This window comes from Meleagris gallopavo, chromosome 3 (genome assembly GCF_905368555.1).
Source record: "Meleagris gallopavo chromosome 3, MGAL_WU_HG_1.1, whole genome shotgun sequence".
Lineage (NCBI taxonomy): Eukaryota > Metazoa > Chordata > Aves > Galliformes > Phasianidae > Meleagris > Meleagris gallopavo.
In genome coordinates, this window is record NC_139406.1 from 52,996,812 (window position 1) to 53,017,563 (window position 20,752).

At 41.4% G+C, this 20,752-nt stretch overlaps 1 protein-coding gene across 21 annotated transcripts in view; it reads left to right on the top strand.

The window, feature by feature from the left end:
• Nucleotides 1-20,752, top strand: part of DTNA (dystrobrevin alpha) — a 221,221-nt gene that overhangs the window by 146,006 nt on the left and 54,463 nt on the right. For all 21 annotated transcript variants that reach the window (XM_085221029.1, XM_085221028.1, XM_085221030.1 and 18 more), the window contains 6 exons: nucleotides 1,926-2,139; nucleotides 7,628-7,713; nucleotides 9,244-9,398; nucleotides 14,038-14,143; nucleotides 16,693-16,859; nucleotides 19,201-19,325. In XM_085221029.1, the coding sequence (XP_085077155.1) occupies nucleotides 1,926-2,139; nucleotides 7,628-7,713; nucleotides 9,244-9,398; nucleotides 14,038-14,143; nucleotides 16,693-16,859; nucleotides 19,201-19,325 (853 nt within the window). The remainder of the gene's footprint in view (nucleotides 1-1,925; nucleotides 2,140-7,627; nucleotides 7,714-9,243; nucleotides 9,399-14,037; nucleotides 14,144-16,692; nucleotides 16,860-19,200; nucleotides 19,326-20,752) is intronic.

Below are 20,752 nucleotides of genomic sequence, written 5' to 3' on the forward strand. Positions count from 1 at the left end.
AGGGCCAGCCTCTTGCTGCATCTTCCAGCATATTGCTCTGTATTTCTTTCTTTGCTACCTTATGCTGGTGAGCCAGATTGGGAAATTCATTAACTTCTCTCCTGGACGAGACAGTAGCTTGCATTTTGGTGACGACTTCTGTCCTCTGCCTAATCTGTTTTCTGAGCTATGTGGAGAAGCCTCCTAGCAAGGAGCAGTTGTTATGTACAGCCTGTCTTCTCTAGGATTGTTCATCTCCTCTTTACTGAGATTACCTCAGTGGCAACTTGACAGTGAAAACTGCTTGAATGGGAATGGCTGCATTAACAGGATCTGAGTCTTACAATGGATTTGTTTTGGAGAATGTGCACTTCCTGAAAGACAGAAAGGATGAGTTCAGAGAGGCTGTGTGTTCGCACCCCTGCCTTCATTCAGGATGGCTCTCTGAAGGTGATTTCCTGACAAGGTCAAGCAGACAAGGTCGGCTGTAGAAGCTTCCTTTTAGTATAAAGGCCAAGTAAGCAGTTAGTGTAGTAACAATGGAACTACATCTTGCAATTTTTCCCAATTATTTGCTAGGGAGCAACAAGAAGAAGGGGAAAAATACCTTGTATAATGCCTCAGTAGTTGCTGCTGCTATTGCCACTTGCCTGTATGCTCTATGTTCCTCCTTGGGCTTGCAGCTTACATATGCAGTAGCAGGGCAATAGAAATGATATTTTTTTTCTCCTGAGGTAGAAGTAAAGAAACCCAGTCATTGGAAAAATTCTAGACTAAGTGAACAGGCAGTCAGTGTAGTTTCATTTATCTAACTAGTATTGGCTTACATTTCTCTGCCATCAGACCGTCATGCCACGTTGCAGTCTGAGACCGTGCCTGCAAAGCAAGCAACTGAAAATATAATGATGAGGATTAGAATTCATTTCTATCCACGATAAAATGCATCTCCATCCAGATACAGGTTGCTCTTGATATGAAGACATATCACTATGCTAAGTAATAAAAACTGTACGGTAGTTCCTCTGGTAAAAAGAAAGAATTTGCACCCTGAATCTCATGATTTATCTCTTATTGAAATTTTTAGGAAAGAAGGTAATACTTAAGATTAAAAAAAAAAAAAAGAATTCTTTTAGTTGTGTTTAAACTAAATCTAACTTCTGAATGACTGTGCATTTCTTTTTGATTTTTGGTCCCCCGCTTCAAGAATTGCCAATTTGCAGCAAGCCTATCACACACTGTGTTACTGTAACACTGCTATGCAAACCAGATCTCTGTTTCGATACAATATGAGGGCTGAGCAGAGATTGTCCTTTCAGCTGTCCTTGCAGGCATAACCAGCCCCTGTGAAATTCAGCCTAGATCAGGAGATCAAGAGAGAGATTTAACAAATCATTTGGAAAATATATTTAGAAGACCAAAATGTGACTTCGGGATCACTCATTACATGTTCTCTATTTATATGTAGTTTTGTCTGCCCTGACTCAATTACAACTCTGTTTCTGTAAAATATTTTGCTTTCAGTTCAAATTGCTGAAAAGCATTTTCAAAATGTCAGTGTGTGTTAAGCACTTAGTATTCGTAGGTTCTCTTGAAAAGCCCATATGCTATGCAAATTAATATCTAAGAGTAATTTCTAAATGGGTATCCATAGAGACACAAATTCAGAAAAACTATTAGCATGTGTTTTCCTTCCAGTGGTTTCAGTGAAATACAGATTTTTGCTCGAACACTTCATACAATGAGGAGTGATTTCCTGAGCTGAAGTTGTACTCGTTGCAGATTGCGGTAACAGTATATGGTTTGTTTATTATGGATTTGGTTTTTATTTGCTCTTCCCTCCACAAAGTTGAATTTTCGGTGATGTATGCATTCATTTAATGTTTCCTGAAGCACCTCCTGCGTGATCATTTAGGAACGTGTCCCTCTGACTGTGTGTTGTCCCCTAGTGCACCTGGTGGACATTTGGAACGTGATAGAAGCCTTGCGGGAAAATGCCCTCAACAACCTGGATCCCAGCATCGAACTCAACGTGGCTCGCCTGGAAGCTGTGATTTCGACTATTTTCTACCAGCTCAACAAACGGATGCCGACGACCCACCAGATCAATGTAGAACAGTCCATCAGCTTACTGCTCAACTTCTTGCTAGCAGCCTTTGATCCGTAAGTCTGCTTTCATACCCCCATGGGCTTCCCTCCTTCCCTGACTGGTGAAAGGGTTTTGCTTGATCTGAAAATATCTCTGGAAAACAATCCCACAAGCTATATTCTGACCCAAATAATGAGCGTGTGAATAGTGCTCGCTAGGGAGAGAACCTAAAATTAAGGGCCTCTCCTTTCTGTTGAGCCAAATTCAGCACAAGTGTGTTTCCATCCAGTTTCTCCGATTTGTTCATATCAAAGAGGAATTATCTACAGAAACGAATTCACATCCACTTCTAATTTATGTTGTTATTTATTGACACACCAGTCTCTGACACTGCTGCAATGACTCTGCGGCAGTGACAGGGGTTAATAGCTCATTATTTGGAAAGAGCTCAATTTACTGTGAGTTCTTGCAGCTGTAAGCTTTTTTTTTCTGGCTCTTCCCAGTGCCGTATGATTTTGAGACCATGACAGAAATAGAATAAAGACCAGGAGGTGAAACTGAAATTCGTGTTATTTATTACTGCATGGGACCCATATTGCAAAAAGGACAGGTTCAAGGTAGAGTGAGCTGCTTGCTGTAGCGAGTGTATCTTGTGTACATATTACAGTTACTGAATGTGTAGACATCAGCCTGCATTGCCGTGTTCAAAACCCTCAGTCCCACGTTACTGGAGAACAGCTGTTAAGTCTGCGTATTGCCTATTGCCTCTTCATGGCAGTTCACCAGCTGCAAACATTGGCCATGATGCCCTGACATCAGGGTGCTGCCCTTCTCCCCTCCCTCTTTCTATCCTCTCACTCCATGGTCCCGGTGCTGGGTATTGGGGCTGGGTTTTGTGCACCCTTTGGAAGCAGCCCAGCCAGGCGGCTCAGTCACCATGGCAACGGGGAGAAAAAGTACTTGTTCCACATGACAAGGCTGCACCCAGCCTCCCCTCCGGTCCCTCCAAGGGAAAAACAAGAAGTCAATCAGTTGTGGAACTGTAGCCTTCAGGAATAATTTTTCCCTCTCAATGGCAGTAAGGCAGGGAACAAGCATTTTAATGTATACCGTTGAGGCTGTGACAAGAGCACAAAAGGACAAGGAAAATGGCCGGACGCACGCATCGGTGCATGCCGCACGCAAACTGCTCCCCAGCTGACAAGCAGCAGCCCCAGGACCATGAGAGCAGGAGCTGTGATAACGTGCTTGTTTTGTAGCTCACCATGGTGGAGGGGGGAGTTGTCAGCTGGATGTCAAGGCCAGTCGTAGCAAAATGGAGGATAGGGTTTTAACTCCTCTGTACAGAAACAGAATGTGAGAGCAGGGTTTGGCTTCCCCTGAGCACAACTTTCCTGTGGAAAGCTTCCACGTGCTGTGTGATGACCCGGTTTGGGCTCCCAAAGGACCTGAGGAGGCTGTAAGCACCTCATCGTCCTCATGCTGCTGCCTTCAGGCAGGGTACACAGGGTGCGTTTCCTATGGCAGAGACAGACAGAGCACCCCGAGGAAAATGCACTCTGCCTTAGAACCTGAGGTGGGGACTGGCTGCACATCACCCTGTGTTAAATGCACCAAACATTGTGTGTGGTTCATCTAACCACAAGGTTCAGGTGCACTCCGTGAGACCTAAGTTCAGGCTTCACAGAGATCTGTGTCATGTAGATGTCTCTTTAATATGATGGGTGTTTGCCCACCTATTGCAAATATAGACATGAAAGTCAAACGTCTGATTCTCAAAACTGGTGTCAAAATCCTTTAGCGTGACTCAGATGATTGATGTTTTGTTTTGTGTTTGTTTAGCAACCGCTTGTGGTGCAGATTTCTCTGATTCTGATGGGAGTAGCTCCTGCTCAGCAGAGAAGTGATGTAGAGCTGTCTGGGTTCTTAACAGCACTGATATGTGTCCATACGTTGCATAAAGGGAGAAAGGCATGGAGCTGTGAGGCTGGATGAAGTCTTTTTCTCCAATTCCTTCCTCTCTTATGGAGAAACTGGTCAGTTAAACTAAATTGCCTGGAGTCTTCTCTGATGGAAAAAAAAAGGTTTTATTAGGTGCATGAGTCATGCTGAAATCAAAATAGTCACTCCTAAAATAGTCCTGTTGTCTTTGACCCGAGTTCACTCCTGTTTTGAAGCCATGTTTTCAAGAAATGGCTGGTCTTTCCAAAATGCCATCTGAACTTCCAGATTGTGAGGGATGTGTTTATTAATGAATAAGATCGCATTTGATTCTATGTACACAGGCAGCAATAACAAACCCAAACCATAAAAAAACCCACCCAGAACTGCTTTCTAAGGCTAAGACAATATAGCTCTTTCAGTATCAATGAGAAGTGATCACAGACTCTTTTGGTGTCTGCGGCTATGCAGAACAAAGGCTGCTCCTGCTGTTCCTTGGGCAGTTTCAGAAGAGATCGCTCAGTTGCTCACGTTCTATTTGAAATGCAAAGGAAAGGAGTGGAGAAGTGGAGTCCATCACTTAGTGTATAAGAAAGGACCACGAGGGACGAATCAATATGTGATTTAAAATCCAATATACCTCTCATTTATTCAACTCTGGTCAATATATACTGCCCCACATGTACCATGCTGGCAACCTGCTAGCAACAAGTTGAAGATCATCCAAGCATTATACATCGCTCCTTTTAATTATAGCCCACTTAAAATCTGGCAGGATTCTCCGCTCTTGTGCAAGGAGCATTCCACTTAATTTGCCCCTAGCTTGTCATGTGAGAGAGGTCCCTGATAGGCAAAAAATGGTGAATGGGCAGACTTAAAAAAAAAAAAAAAAAAAAAAAAGGACAAAATAGTTCCTGGTTTGCTATTTAATGTCACATGGAAATTGGGCTATAGTTTCGCTTCAAGGGCTCAAGTGATTAGTTGACTTTATGAAATAATAGCATACCTCATTCACTGGCACACAGATGCTATACAACATGACAAGTTCAGACCTCTCTGAAAAATTCATCCCAAGACATGTCAAAACCCAGACAGCCAACTAAGTGGAATGTCAGCCTCATTCAATAAAGCAACTCCTAAAAAGATTCTTATTAAGTAGACTATAAGATAATCTGTTCTAGGTCATCTTCAGCATCTGCTCAGTATTGCAGTACAGCTGTTCTCCCTGCAAAGTTTAAGTGACAAGAACATCGCAGATATTTCTGTCCCTTGACGTGTTTGTCTCATGAACAGAGCTGAGAGCTCTGGGCAATGAACAAACTAAATCTAATTGCAGGGGCTAGACTTCCGCAGAGTAAAGAAGAAATAGTCATGCCTGGTTTTAATCAGACGTATATTAGAGCCGTATTGAGTTCAACATGTAGAAATGTTCAGTGCCTGTTTGGATATATAAATTCTTGCTTGGCCATCCACTTGGAGCTGTGAAGTGTAAAACTGCCCTCTTGTCCATCTTTGCTAATCATTGAAAGTGATGCAGTCAGGCTGGATTTCATGGAGGAAGTCATGCAAAAAGGAGCATGGCAGAGAATTGGCTGTTACGAATTTTTCTTTCCTAAATGAAAGAATGATGCTTGGTTGCAATAATTTGTCCGTGAAAACCATTTGTGAAAATCACAGAATCACCAAGGTTGGAAAAGCCCTAGGAGGTTGTAATTACAGCCTCTGACAATACTGCTTCTGTTGCCCTTAGTAAGGTGGATGATAGGAAGTCCACAAGTACAGAAGTTTTGCTATTAGGAGTTGATGGAAAGTTGATCAGGCAGTGTGGGGGACTTCCCTGCTGTGGAGAGAGGCCATCTTTTCCTCCAGGCACACACTGAATGAAGAAACCTTCTGCTCTGCTCTGTGTCTAAAAGCATGTATTATTTTTGCCCTTTTCCCCCCAGCAGCAGGAGATAACCTTACTAACCTGATCACAATTGCCTTCTCTAAGTACTCTCTTCCATGCTGGTGCTAAGTGCGTGTCAGCTTCAGGAGTTGCCTTGGCCATCATTAATGCTCCCAGCACTTTTCTGCAGGGAACTGAAGAGGAACTTCTGGAAGAGGGGTGCTTTATAAAACCAAAACATTTTCTGCCCTGTCCCGTTTCCACTAGCAGAATTCATATCTTACTGCATTTTTTGTTTGAGTTAGGGTAGTATGGTTAGGTTGCGGTTGGACTTGAAGATCTTTAAGGTCTTTTCCATCCTGGGCAATTCTATGATTCTATCCAGCCTAAAGCTTCATTCAGTGAAAGGCTTCATGCTGCTGTGAGCCGCTGCTCCAGCATTGGCTTTTATGCCACAAACAGTGCGAGGCCCTGCTGCTGCCAGTCAAGGGCATCTGTAGTGCTTTGCAATAGCTTAGGGCACTTCTGCATCCGAGTGATACTGGAAAGTCTTAGGCTGCATTATCCTCTCTGTTCATCAGTCATATTTACTTATGCATGCGTGTGCATATATGTATGCACACACACGCACATATATATTTGGAGGGCTAATTGAATGTATACTGGGTCTACTGATTTTTTTATGAATACAAATGACCGATACAAAGCACAGTGTCAGAAGTTATCAATTCTAACCAAGAGATTGAAGAGATAAATGAAATCTTATTCTTCCTGTTCCTGTGTTCTGTACCATATGAGTGTGGGAAACGCCAGTGGTTCTGGGATGGAGAGCTGAAGGCGAGTTGATGTGTCTGCCACTCAAGAGTATAATCCTGTTAGTAAACATAACTAAATTTACTGGGGAAAATGTCTAAACCTGAAGCAGTTCCACATGGGCTTCATTTTTTCTTCAAATTTTTCTGTAGCTTCTTAATAACCCTATTGCTTTTACTTAGCATTTATTTTTCTTTAGCATAACAACTCCTTCAAAGGCAGGCAAAAACCTCATGATAAAACACTGCAGAAAAATATCCCAGAGGTCTGAAAGGTATAATGCAAAAAAGGAGTGCAAAACGGTCAAATTCTCAGCTGTAGCCACAATTTATTTGCACAAATTAGAGTCTAACCAATGAAGAGTGGAAATGCAAAAACTGGAATAGATTCTGAAAGTCCTGTACTGGGATTTTAATCTCAGGAAGCCAGGCAAAGGGAACACAATGTAATGAAAAAGGAGATGTGCACCAAAGCCAGTACTATAGAACATATTAAAGATTTACTTCTTAAATACTGAAGTAGTGAATTTATTTCTTTTTGTCTGCATCTCTTGTTGATTTTCTGACAAAAAGCAGAATTTAAAAAAATGAACATAGCTGTAAAGCATGTAGCATGCTTTAATGTGCTGAAACAAGTAGAAGAGGGAAGCTGTGAATTTGTCCTTCAATACTGCTGCCACATAGTAATGATGATCACCTTAGTGCATAATGGGATAAATAGCTTGATACTGAGAGTCGCATACATTGTGCATCACTTCTGAGGTCTTTACAGAGCAACGCACTGATGTTTGCTCCTGCATAACTTCAAAAGTCTTTGTGTGTGAATTTCCTTATAGTATTTATGTAGTAATTATGTATTACAATATGTTGTGTGAATGATAAACACATTACAAAATATGTCTACTTTCTATTTTTGAACAGGGAAGGACATGGTAAAATTTCCGTTTTTGCAGTCAAAATGGCCTTGGCAACTCTTTGTGGAGGAAAGATAATGGACAAATTAAGATGTAAGTCTTTTGGGTGGTATTTTTTACCTGTTAATCATTGTTTTATTTGGAGATACAATAGTACAGGCAAGGAGAAGGAGAATTAAGATAGTTTATAGTTTCATTGCTGGGTTTGGGATTTGCACTGTGTGCACCTGCATGAAAATCCTGCTAGAAGTTTGGCTGAATGTCACAGAAGATTTCATGGTTTTGAGACCACATTGCATATATTCAGGCTCTGATTAGTGAAATTTGATTTTTTTTCTTTGGGATGATTAAATGCAGAGTATAGTCAAGTGCCTCAAATGTTCATCATGAATCATTTAGCAATGTCTTAGGCTTTAAAAAAAAAAATCTCATTTTGCATTTAGAAATACAATTTATTTACTCACTATTTATATTTCTTCCTATAGGGCACATATTAATTCTATCTATTCTGCAGAATGGATTCTCATTTCACAGGACTTATTTGCAGCTTCCAATCAGCTAAGATATATTTTACATGCAGCGGCAAGGAAAGACTTCATGTTGAGTGCTGTGATGTCTGTAGTTCAGGTCCAGAACATTTTCCAAACATTTTTACCAAGGGATTAAGATTAACCTCCAGTTTCCTCTGAGCCTTCTACCGCAGCCAAAGAAAATGGAATTTACAAATTGCTGTTGGTTGGAGTGGGCCAGTAGAAATTCCGGATGCAAATTTAGTCTTCCAGATTTGGTGCCGTTTTTTAGTATACAGTTTCTATGTAGAGATTCAAATACAGAGCCACTGTAAATTCAGCAGTGTTCTCTAGGCTGTTTTAAGGATAAGGAGCAGAGTGCATCCAGTGGAAGACTGGGGAATGATGTTAACTTTTCCAGTAGCAGTCTCAAAGTTCTGTCACCGGGATTTCGTTCCAGCTTCCTAGAAATGAAGCAGCTGACATCACAGCCTGGAAAATGATAGATATTCCTTAGTCCATGATCCCATGATTGGCTTAGGATCCTTTGAAACCAGAGGAAAAGCAGTGGCTGAGAAAACAGAAACCTGCATCTCTGAGCAATAACGCGATGCAATATTTTTCTACGAGAACAAAAAAGTTAAACAGAGAAAAGAATAGAAAGCAACGTATTTGAAAAAGCTTCAGTGTTTTGTGTCTCCAAAACAGTGTTAATTAACTTAATGAGCTTGTTGTGAAGATTTAAATTTGACAGGGTAAGCTGGCAGTAGGAAAAAAGCTGATGTTGCGTATCTTGTCAAATTAGATCCTTCTTATCTGATTAAATTGCTGCCTCATGTCATGCATCAGACTTCACTTAGAAGATGACCACACACAATGGAAAAAAAAGCAGGAATATTTTCATATCAATATCAGCTTCTTTTTATATGTAAATCATTCTCTTTATATTCTACAGAGTAGGATTATAATTTAAAATGTGGTAATAGTGGCTGTTTCTGTAAGCAGAACATGTTGCTTAGGACTTCTGTTTCAGATCAGATAATACTGAATTAAGAGCAAATTTGAAGCTCAAACTGAAGTTGCTGCGTCCTTTTCTTGTCTTTTTTCTCCTCAGATATATTCTCGATGATTTCAGACTCCAGTGGAGTGATGGTTTATGGCAAATACGACTTGTTTCTGCGGGAAGTTCTCAAGCTGCCCACAGCTGTTTTTGAAGGGCCTTCATTCGGTTATACTGAGCAATCAGCAAAATCTTGTTTCTCACAACAGGTAAATGAAGAACGAGTGTCCTCGACACAGGCTTTCAGTCACACCTCAGAGGAGGCTGAGGCTTTCCTCCTTTCTTACGTAGAGGAACACATGGCTGGATGGAGATTCAGTTTGCTTATTTCTGGCATGCAGGTTAGCTACACGTTGCAGGAATCTAGTCTCTATAGGTTCCCTGCATAGTCACCAAGGAGAGAGCAGCTTTGCCAAAAAGTAATTCAGAGCAGGAGAGCCTGCGGAGACTAAATTCTGAATCTAATCATTGAAGTTAAATGCAAACTCCTAATTAATGTGAATATCCCAAGACATGCAGTCTCCCACTACAGTTAGTTGTTGTTGCTGCAACATATATGAAACTTTAACTTCACCACTCAACTCTCATCAGAAAATCAAACTACATGTTTTTCAAGTGACGGTGTGCATCCACAAAAAGTTTACAAAGGAGTAGAAATATTTGTCTTCAGCATCTATTGAAAATGGAATTCAGTAGGTTCTAGAAAATCTTTAGTTCCATACAGATACCATCAGGAAAATAGTGACATTACCCTGAAGAGAGCACAAGATTTGCCACACCTCAGCAGGTTGTGTAGGCACACTGAATACACCACTTTGGCAGCAGCTAAGATAAAACTCTTATTTCCCATAATCAGGGCTGAGTATCCACTTCTCCAATAGAATGGAAGGAGAGAGGTCCTGTGGCACTTGCTATGCAGCACACTGACTAATGCTATAAATCTAGTATAAGGGAAGATGCTGAAGCTGGGAAAATGTTAGAAATAAAATGTTATTTTCCTTTTCGTTACATTCATTACTAAAGTGTAACTGAATGCTGTTGAACGAATGGAGCAGGAATAGTGTCATTTTCATGCAAAACAGTCTCATTTTTTATTTTCCTTCAGTTTCATCACTAATCAGTAGGCTCTCCAGTCAACTGAAAGATATTGTTGAAATTCGTTTATTGAATCATCTCCCAAATGATTTTAAGCGATAATGCTCGCATATGTGAAAATAGTCTTGTTTCACAGTGGGAGATTTAAAACAGCACTTCATATTGTCTTGAAGAATTTACATAGTAAAGTTGACTTTCGGTATTTTTGATTTAAAATAATAGAAAAATGTTCTTGCGTGGCAACAGAGCATTTAAACTTTGAACATTGTACATGATACTATGAAGATCAAAAATTAGTTTCTTCTTTTTCCTTATAATGTCATTTAGGCCTCATTTTCTATTCAAGTAGCCATGAGAGCAATGGGGGTTTCATTGACACTGCACCCAAATAAGAGTGGACCAGGCATATTAAGCTACCTTGAGAAAGATAGATCCTCTAAACGGTCATTAGAAGGTTTAGTTCCAAACTAGACAGACTCCATTTAAGGCCAGGTCTCTGAGTAATGTCACTACAAAGTGGATTTACAAAGCTGCTGGTCTGCATCTCTAGACAGCCAAGTGTTCTTGTAAATCTAGTCCAATAATTCACTTAGATTCACTTTATGCAGTTCTCATTCAGTCGTCTCTAGGAACGAACAGGAATTTTTTTTCATGAGCCAACCAGTGCAGCAACCAATGGGAACTTTAAGCTTCAGCTACTGGAATATGATGTAGTAGTTAAGAAATTCAGGCTTAGCATTCAGCAGAGACTGGCTTCAAGATTACTGCTTCTGGTTAAAGTTGTAATAATAAATCAGACTCTTCTTTGAAAACAGTTTTTAAGTGCCTTCCAAACAATTTGATGTTTTTCATTGCAGTACATACAATGCTGCAAAAAAATACAGTCCTCGATCATCTCCTTTTTGTCTAAAAAAATTGAGATGGCAGATTCCAAACAATATGAATGTTTTCTTTTTATCCACAGCTAGGAAGTTACATTGATGGTATGATGGCTGTCTCTGAACATTTAAAAAATGTGTAAAAAATAATTGATATTTTGTTTATCCGTAGAAACACACATCTACTTCTTTGCGTAGACCTTGCCTTCCCTTGGTCAGAGCATTCAGGCATGTTATTGACTCAGTACACGTATTCTGCTGTAGAAGAGAGACCTCGCACACATTTACATGAGTCATCTTTTTTTCCATAGTACTTCAATGCATTTTGTGCCTGTTTACTTCTAGCCATTCTCCCCACAGCCCCAGAGTGATAATGCAGGGGGCTGGGGTGCTCAGTTAGCCACTTCCATTTGTTCTCATCTTGATCTACCAGAAGCAGCTCAACCCCATAAGCAGATTCCTACATGTCATGGAAATAAAGAATTCTGGGAATGATCTTCTGCTTGTGATGCCAAATCCATTTCATTTTGCCTCTGAAAGGAATTTACCTATTGCAGAAATGTTTATTTCTTCCCCGTTGTACTCATTCATTTGATTAAACCATGTGCATTCCTCTGTCTTTGAACCACTGCTAGAGGGAATGACTGATCAAAATAGAAACAGCATTTCCTCATCAGCAAATTTATGGAATTTATGGAAATGTCAGGCAGAGGAAATGATTTAATGTTTCAGAATGTGGATCTGTGGCTCAAAAAGGAGTTTTATAGCTACCACTTTCCCCCATGGGTAGGATTAATGTGATATTATATTGTATTCATATTAAAAAGTGCTATGATGCTAAAAGCCATATTTTTAATTTCTCTTTTTATCCCAAACTTAAAAAAAATAGGCACTAACTTCATTTTCTTATCGCTTGGCTAAGTGTTATTCCACAAATCCAGACTCCATCTGCATGTGATATATATTTAGAAAACAACTTTCTCTTTCTATTTTCCTAGCAGCTGATAAAAACTGCAGAAGGAAGCATGTCCTCTAAAATGTATGGAAATTGTTCTGCCAGTGCCCTTTCAAGGGCCACTGCTCTCTCTAATCCATAAAACCAGTGATCATCAGAGGAATGGTCACTCCTCCATATGGCTCCTCCAGGCTGTAAAGCTATCGGTGAAGCTAAGTTGTTTTAGTTGCCACTGTTTGAAATTATAGTTGCATGCAAAAGCTGTATCTGTTGTGGAAGGGCTGTTCTTGTCTCCCCATCGATTTGCTTGCTTAGAGTACTTATGGATGCACTGTCAACTTACCTCCCAGCAAGAGCAGAGAGGAGACAGGTTCTGCTTGGCCCTACAGCTGAGGCACTGGAGGACCCCTCTATTCCCAGATTCATTCATCCACTCTGGGGAGGTCATCCATACAACAAGCAGGTGGTACCTAAAGTGATAGTGCATTGACATAAGCTGGCTTGGGGGACTGGCAGAGCTTTAATTACCCTTACTAGACTGTATGTTTGGACTTCCATACTGCAAGCATGGCAGGGAAAAGGCTGTATTTCATTAAGAGTTAAATCTCATATTCCAGCTACTTGTGTTCTTTAAAGAATCAAGACTGTTTTCACAAATAGCCTAAGGTATTTTCTCTTATCTTAGGGATAGAAACCCTAAGATATTTCTCAATATCTTGCAGTATTTCAACCTTGAGATTGCTCCAGAGTGCAGTTTTCCATTGATCACTTGGTGTATAGGAGAAATATTGATTTTCTTTACATCTCACAGCAATTGTATTTAAATGCAGCTAAGGCACTCCATCTGGAAATTTCAACTCCTAAAAGCACTCCACTATGCATGAAGATAATATATGTCACTGCATAGCTGCTGTTTTCCTTTCTGATGAGGGTTACCACTCTTCTCCAGCAAGTTAAGGCTGTGCTTACCCAATCAAATATGAAAACTTAGCAATCCCTTTGGATTTGGGGATGCCACTTAAATATGTATGCCTATAAATTACACCTGCACATATTCTCAAGAGGACTCAGTATTTTTTTATCTTAATCTTATTTTAAAGGAAGGCTCGGTTTCTGGTTTCTTAAGGACTCCCTCTCTTTGACCAACCAGTAGCTGTGTACTTTAGTACTCTTCCTGTAGCTAATGTACTACATAGGAAAGTGAAAGGACTGATGGAATAGATATCTGAAGCTGAAATATCACCTGTAGGTCTGAAAAAACTACTGAACTAAGGTTTGCGTGACTCCAGACATCTAAGAAACTTAAGGCCTGATATTAGATTGTTAAATCAACGAGGATATTTTGGAGTTGAAGTCTCTTTGAAAGATATAGTGTTTATAGGTATAGAGAGTTAATGTTTTCATGGTCAGAGCACTCCCACAGCCACTTGCCATGGCCCAAAGGCTATGACACAATCTGCTGTGATGCTCTGCCCATATCTTTCATTGTTCTCTGAACTTATACTCCCTTGTCTTTTTTTTTTTCTTTGTTGAACTATCAGCCATTCTTTGCTGACTATTAACTATGCACAGCAATACCCTACATTCATTTGTATTTTTAGAGGGTAGTCAAAACATGTGAGAATGTAACTGTGAACTTTATTCACAAAGGATCTTCAGGGGATGACTTTAGAAGACTCTTCTAATAAGTGGGAACTAGGAATCTCCAACCCAGCTTCATGAAAGTATTAGTATTACAAATTCTGACTCCTAAAAACAGTCCATCTTTCCTAGTGTCAGTTGTTTTTTTCAGTAAACCAAGGTTACAAATAAAGAGTGTCTGAAGCTTGTTCCCAAGTGTTTCTCTAAGGACAAGATAAAATCATGTTGATACATCTGATTACTGATTCTTTGTGCATGTTTGTTTTCTTATTTGAGCAGAAAAAAGTCACGTTAAACACTTTCTTGGATACTCTCATGTCTGATCCTCCGCCACAGTGTCTGGTGTGGTTACCACTTCTCCATCGGCTGGCAAATGTGGAAAATGGTAAGTAAGAGCTGTTTCCAAAAAAAGAAAAAACACATTACTAGAGTAAGCTTCTGTGTGAGGATTTTCTCACTCTCTGGTTGATTTTATAGGAGTTACTGTACTGCATTCATTAATTCCATGTGCTATTTTTACTGGTAAATTACTTGAAGAATCCTGTTGGTCTTTCAGCCAGAAACAGGCTACTGTACTCTAGGGAACTTGCTTTAGCAAAGGGGTTGGACTAGTTGATCTCCAGAGGTTCTTTTCAACCCCTAAAGTCCTGTGATTTTGTGGTGATGTTTTGCTGTGCTCTGGAAATTATCCTGATCTTGTCCACTTCTCCTGTGCTCTGGATAAGCAAAGGATGATAGGATTTGATCCATTCACAAACTTCAAGGCCACAGCTTTTATTAGCTGTGACATATGGCAGTAGTGGAGAAACATCTTGGCAGTTTCCGTTCACGTGATATTCTTGGCAAGAGAAGGGCAGTGCAGTGCAGAATACCAAGAGGTCCTTAGGAAGGATCTCCTCCTATACCTATGCTGCCAGGCAATATACTGCGAAAAGTAGCAAGGAAGTTGCAGATTCATCCTTACTTTTTTTTTTTTTTGCATGGAAGATGAAGATTAACTATCAGATGGCTCTTGTTCCATAAGGATTGTCCTTCCCCAAAATGAGTAGATGACAGACATTAAGACGGGAAAGTACCATGAAGATTAGCTACTTTGGTTATTGCGTTGAACACGTTGTTTATCTCTGGACAGAAACGTCTGTCAGACTTAAAACTCCTTGAGCACCTTGGCAATAGTCCACGCTCACAAATGTGAAGTCCTCCAGCCAAACCCTTCATGTATGATTTCTCTTGGACACAGACAGTGCTGCCATGCTGAAAGTGCAATGGCAGAACTGGAAAGTCTGCCTTCTCTTTTCAGTGAGCAGCCACTAAATTGCACCCCACAAACTCTTTACAGTTCCTTTTGTGCTTCTGGAAGAGTTTCTCATCTCCAAACCAACATGCTGCTGCTGTCCAGAATGACCAACACTGCCAATATTAAATAGACCGAAAAAAGGCAATACAAGGAATGCCTGTCTTGTTTAGGTGTACTTGCTCTCAGTAAAGGAGCATTTCTTGCTCACTGGCATCAGGAGGCAATCATGCTGACAGACATTATTCCAGTACTGTTAAACCTAGAAAAAGGGAAAGGAAGAAGTTTATACCAAAACAAAATCAATGTTAAAATACTAATTATGCTTTATAAATAGATTTTTTGTAAATAATTTTTCAGCCCAGTGTTTTGCCTCTGAGGTTGCTATGTAAGGGGCTTGTTGAATATTCCTGTGTTCCTGCTTCTCAGAAGGTTTGCCTCTAGCATAACTCAAGCTTTGAGAAGTGCAGGGGTAAAGAAGCAAGGCTCAGAAAGCAGAACAAATCATATATACTCACACTGTTGGGAAATAAAAATATTAATCGTGTATTTTTCACAAGTAAATGAGCCTGGAGGAAGTCGAGATGTCCAGCCATTTTGGTGATAACAGGAGACAGAGGACTTTGTACTTCTTCTTAAAGGCATGAAGGTGGATGAGGTGACAGTCTTAAGTTCTCCTTGGCTACAGAGCCAGCAGTCAACCCCACTTTCCTCCAGTTCTTGTCATCCCTCAGCTTCCTCCTGCTCTCCTCATCTATCCCTGTCCCTTATTGGCTTTGCACAGTTTCCCAGCCTTGAGCACAAACCCTTCCTACTGCAAAATTCTGGCAAGGAAATGAAACTCTGACACCTAGACTGATCTAAATCCTCCCAGACTGAACCTCTCGAGAGAAGAGCAGGTGTTTGGTTAGAAAGAGAAGTACAGTGTCTTATGATAAGTATGGCACATGGTGCAATGAGGAGAGAAGAACACAGCGGAAGTGCCAGGAGAGGGGTTCAGAATGTCCTGACTGGTGCCTTAGTGTGCTCAGTGCTTGAATCCTCATTGCTGCTTGCTTCTGAGGGGAGCAGAGACCAGGACCAAGCTGGTCCTTTCAGTGGCCACATTTCCAAAATAAGACATCCAAAGCCAAATGTGTAATTCTGTATGCCTAAGTGACATCAGCTGTACAGATGAGACAGAGGTAATAAAGGACAACTTTATGCCTGAGTGCTTGGAGTAACTGGCAGCAAGCCTGACATTTTCTCTGGGACGTGTTGCTGTACCTCCTAATGGCACAGCAAAACATTCAGCTTCCCCCAGCAGAGTAGCCGAAGGCTGCAGGGGATTATCTCACTTGTGTATTTCCTCTATATTCTCTTAGATACAGTTTGAACATATTTCTTGCTGATGCAAGCAGAGACACAGGAATCTGTCCAGCAGAAGTCAGGGGCTTAGGGCTCATGGCTCAGGCCAGATTCATGGATGGGCACATGAGTTTTTGTGCATAGAGCTCAATGGGTCAGAGCTACAGACGGCTCCTGATGTCACAGATTCCTAGGGAGAAAAAAAAGATTCACTCTTCCATTCAGAGATTTTTCGCTTCAGCTTTTTTTGGGTTTCTCTGCTTGGGATAAAGCTTGGCGTCTCTCTCCCACAGTCTTCCATCCCGTTGAGTGTTCCTACTGCCACAGCGAGAGCATGATGGGGTTCCGCTACCGCTGCCAGCAATGCCACAATTACCAGCTCTGTCAGGACTGCTTCTGGAGAGGCCATGCCAGCGGTTCCCACAGCAACCAACACCAAATGAAAGAGTACACGTCATGGGTAAGGGGAGGCTTGCGCCTGACCGCGGGCGCTTTGCCTTGGAGTGGGGGCTCCCGGCAGGGACTACCGGTTGGGATCAGCAGCCTGTCGGGGAAGTTGCACCCAGGGAACTGGCGGGAGAGCACAGAGATAGGAGCAGACTTTCTGGAGCGTGGATTCAGGGTGCGTGTGTGACAGCTGTGCTGCAGGCCAGCAGCGCCGGGGGCCCGGAGCAGAGCGCCAGCCGCACAGTAAGTCCTCCTGCTCCCATGGGACTGTCCCCAGCTGTCTCTGTTGGGCACTGCTGACTCTCTGTAGGTGAAGTGGCTTAACGCTGGCTCATCCGTATTTTCATCCAAATGGCTGCAGAATATATGTAGATTTTGGGGTGGTCCTGGGATGGTAGATTTGAGCGTGGTCGTAGGCTTAGATCCACACATGGCAGTGTTTATTATGGAAAAAGGCAGACTTTGGCCTTTTTATCATTAAATACTTTTTCTAAGCTGCCACAGAAGCACTGACAGCTACCTTACCCTTTTCAGGGCATCAGGTGTGGTGGCTGCACTCTCCCATGGTTGCAGACAACCCTTGGTCCCTGAGCCTCCCCATCCTTCAGGGTGCTTAGCCAGAGACGAGCAGACAAGTCCTGGCTGATCTCAAATACAACAAAAGCATAATTGTTATAAAAGAAAATGATAAGTGAGGCAACAATTTACATGCATACAGTGCTTTTTGTATGCTTCTTAACAAAGCTCTGAAACTTAACATCTATAAAGCAGCAGTCTTACTGTTGGTGGAGCCAGAAAGGGTTAAATCTGATGTGATTTGCTCTGTATGCCAGTCACATGGCCCCGCTCTGCCTCAGAGCAGATCTGGGAATGTTTTTGTGGGTCTTAATTGCTGCTTTTTGCATAGACACAATGACTTGAGCTTGGTCTCTGAATAAGGGAATGCCAGCTACCTAGCTCTGGCTCCACTTACAGCAATCTGTGCTGTAAAACCATTTTTGGCTGTAGCAAGAGAACTGTAGTTATAGGCAAGAAATCATTTTGACACATAAGATTTCTGCTCAACAGAAGACAAAACATGACTATACCTTATGGTTTCAAATGTCTCATAGTCAGAAACAAACATTTTCTTTGTATGAAATAGTCTTTCTATAGTGATCATTAGCATTCGTTCAAAACAGGTTTATGTTATCTATAATAAATCTATATCAAGCTCCACATGCAGGTTAAAGGTGTTAATATACATGGTGGAGATCAACTGATCCGAGTAAAATTGTGTTTATAATATGAGAGGAAAAGCCTGAACTTTATATATTTAGGTTGGAATTGCGTAGTAGAAATATTTCATTATGATTGATTACAGTGATAACTTCATGTGGTATGCATGTACACAGATACAATACCTCTCTTGCTAGTTTCTCAAAGCACTTTTAAATTTCATCCTGCTGAGCTGTTTTTTTTTTTTTTTTGTGGGGGAGGGAATGTTGTAAGGATCATCATCCCGGGTTTAACTGGCTGAGAAGCTGAGTCACAGAGAAGTGAATTGGATTCCCAAAGAATCTCTCACAAAGCCTAAAAGAGATACTCAGTCTCCAAGCTTATGTTTAGAAAAGGGTTCAACTGCAAGGGTGCTCAAACAAAACTAAAGCAGAGTGTGTTGATTTTTTAGATGAGTACTGTTGAAGACAAGTGGGATTTGAGGCTGGAACTCATGCTTTCTGCACAGAGCCTTCCAGTCTTTTGGTGGCAAAGACAGTATGTTCTCACATGCTGTTGGTACGATTTTGGCCAGATTTGTGTGAAATTTCCCATGCCCTGGTTCATTTACCAGTGTAACAGGGAGGTGAAGATGAGCTTTATAGCAATAAGGTGCTGAGCTGAAGAGGGAAACGCTTATGAAAAGGAGAAAGAATGTAGCAACTCTGTACCTGGCCCCCAGCTAGAAAGTGGATGGTGTCTTGTACAGTAAATGATACAGACAGGCACAAACAAATGGGTTCAGCTCACGTTGCCAGCTGGTGAGTTACGACCAGCTCCAGCCTGAGAGACCTCCCTTTGTACTGCCCTACCTTCAGTTTTTTCTGAGCACGGCATTGCAGGGACCCATGGCAATTGCACCTGTCTGTATAGATATACCCCCCCCAGAGCCTTCTCTGAAGGCAGCTGAAGGTAAGAGCAATCTTTTTTCCAATCTGAACGATCTTTGGCTTACCAGAGTGGGGCGGGAGGGGACGGGAGAATGTCAGTCATATTGATGTAAGCAGTAGAGCTTCCTGTTGTTTTGTGCGTCCTACAGCAGAAACAATTTGCACCTTACTTGTCCACATTACCTCTACCTTCCTTGTTCCTCCCAGAAATCACCTGCTAAGAAGCTAACTAATGCACTTAGCAAGTCTTTAAGCTGTGCTTCCAGCCGTGAACCTTTGCACCCAATGTTCCCTGACCAGCCTGAAAAACCTCTAAACCTGGCTCATATTGTGTAAGTATCTGTGTGCTCTAGAGAAAGTAAGCTTTGTTGTGGGGCTTGCTAACACCTTGTCTAGATGGTATAGCTCTGAATAGAGCAGGAGGCAGCTGTGTCATTACCAAGTTCAATGCATCACAAGTGCAAATCTGCTGATAGAGATAATTAGTACAGAAATGTGCTTCTGGTGTGTCTTCACTAGAAGGTTGGTGAAATATGTACATATAATCAAGTATGGGACACAATGGTGATATGTCCCTGTTCCCTTCAGAAGTAGAGAAGATGCAATTTCATACAGTTTCAGAACTTTGGGATGTGTTCATGCTTAGAACATTAGTTTGTAGGCACCTAAGCTCAGTGTATTGAAGGCAGTGACACAAGCCACCAGAGAAAAGTAGAGTGACTGTTTTTTTTTTTAATTCAGTGTCAAAGTTCTCAGTGACTTCAGTGAAGCTGCAAAGTCAACTGACCTCAAGGACCAGCTGTATGAGTGCATAAGTTCCATCTTTAATTGATGGGCCTGTTATCTTTACATTTTTATATCCTTCCTCGTGTAGTTTTAGAAGTCTTCCAAGGCCTAAAAGTTCTTTAGACTAAAGGTGCCCTGGCAGCTAGGCAGTGCCAAGTTGCTGTAAGGCTCAGCTGTCACCTACTGCCTGCACAGCTCCTCGTGGAGGTGCTCTTTGGAGCACATCAGCCAGAGATGGATTTGCTGAACTATCACTCTGCCCTGCCTGGTGTGAAAGCCTGGCTGTGCTGGTTGAGGCAGTGGTAATGTCACAGGGCAGAATTGGGCCATTCATGTCTCAAGGCAGATTTGGAAAGCCAGGAAGCATGGAACCAAAACAGAAGCCTCCATTCCCTGGTGGCTGAGGGCCTCTGAGGCCTCAGGGCGTGTTGAAAGATGGCAGCAAGTAAAAGCTGGACTGCTGTGAATGGGCTGAGTGCAGTTAGGTAAGGGAAGAGGAAGGTACTGTAATTGATTAGGATCTGTTCCAAGTCTTTGCTGCAAAATTAACACCTTCCCTTCTTCCTAGCTATATGGGCATAATTTAGAGCGATTGGATGTGAGAATGAGCCACCATCTATTTTGTTTTATGATCGAATTTCTCTTTATCCGTAGATTGAAGGCAATATAGCTATATTGGCTATAATGGGATGTGAGTGAAAAACCTGTAAGTTGTGAAGGTAGCATGATCTACAGCATAATTCACAGAAATTAACTGAGGGGAGAAATATGCCACGGCACCTCATTGAGAATAACTTCTTGCCAATGTGATTTTTATTTTTAAACATAATGGAAGTTGAGAGAAACAGCTCTGGGCGAGAATCCAGGCAAAAAGGTTTTTATACGTGCATTTAATGGAAGAATTCTGGCAACAAAACATATCCTTTTTTTAGTAGTTTCTTCCTTAAATGAGGACAAATACTCTCTGCATTAC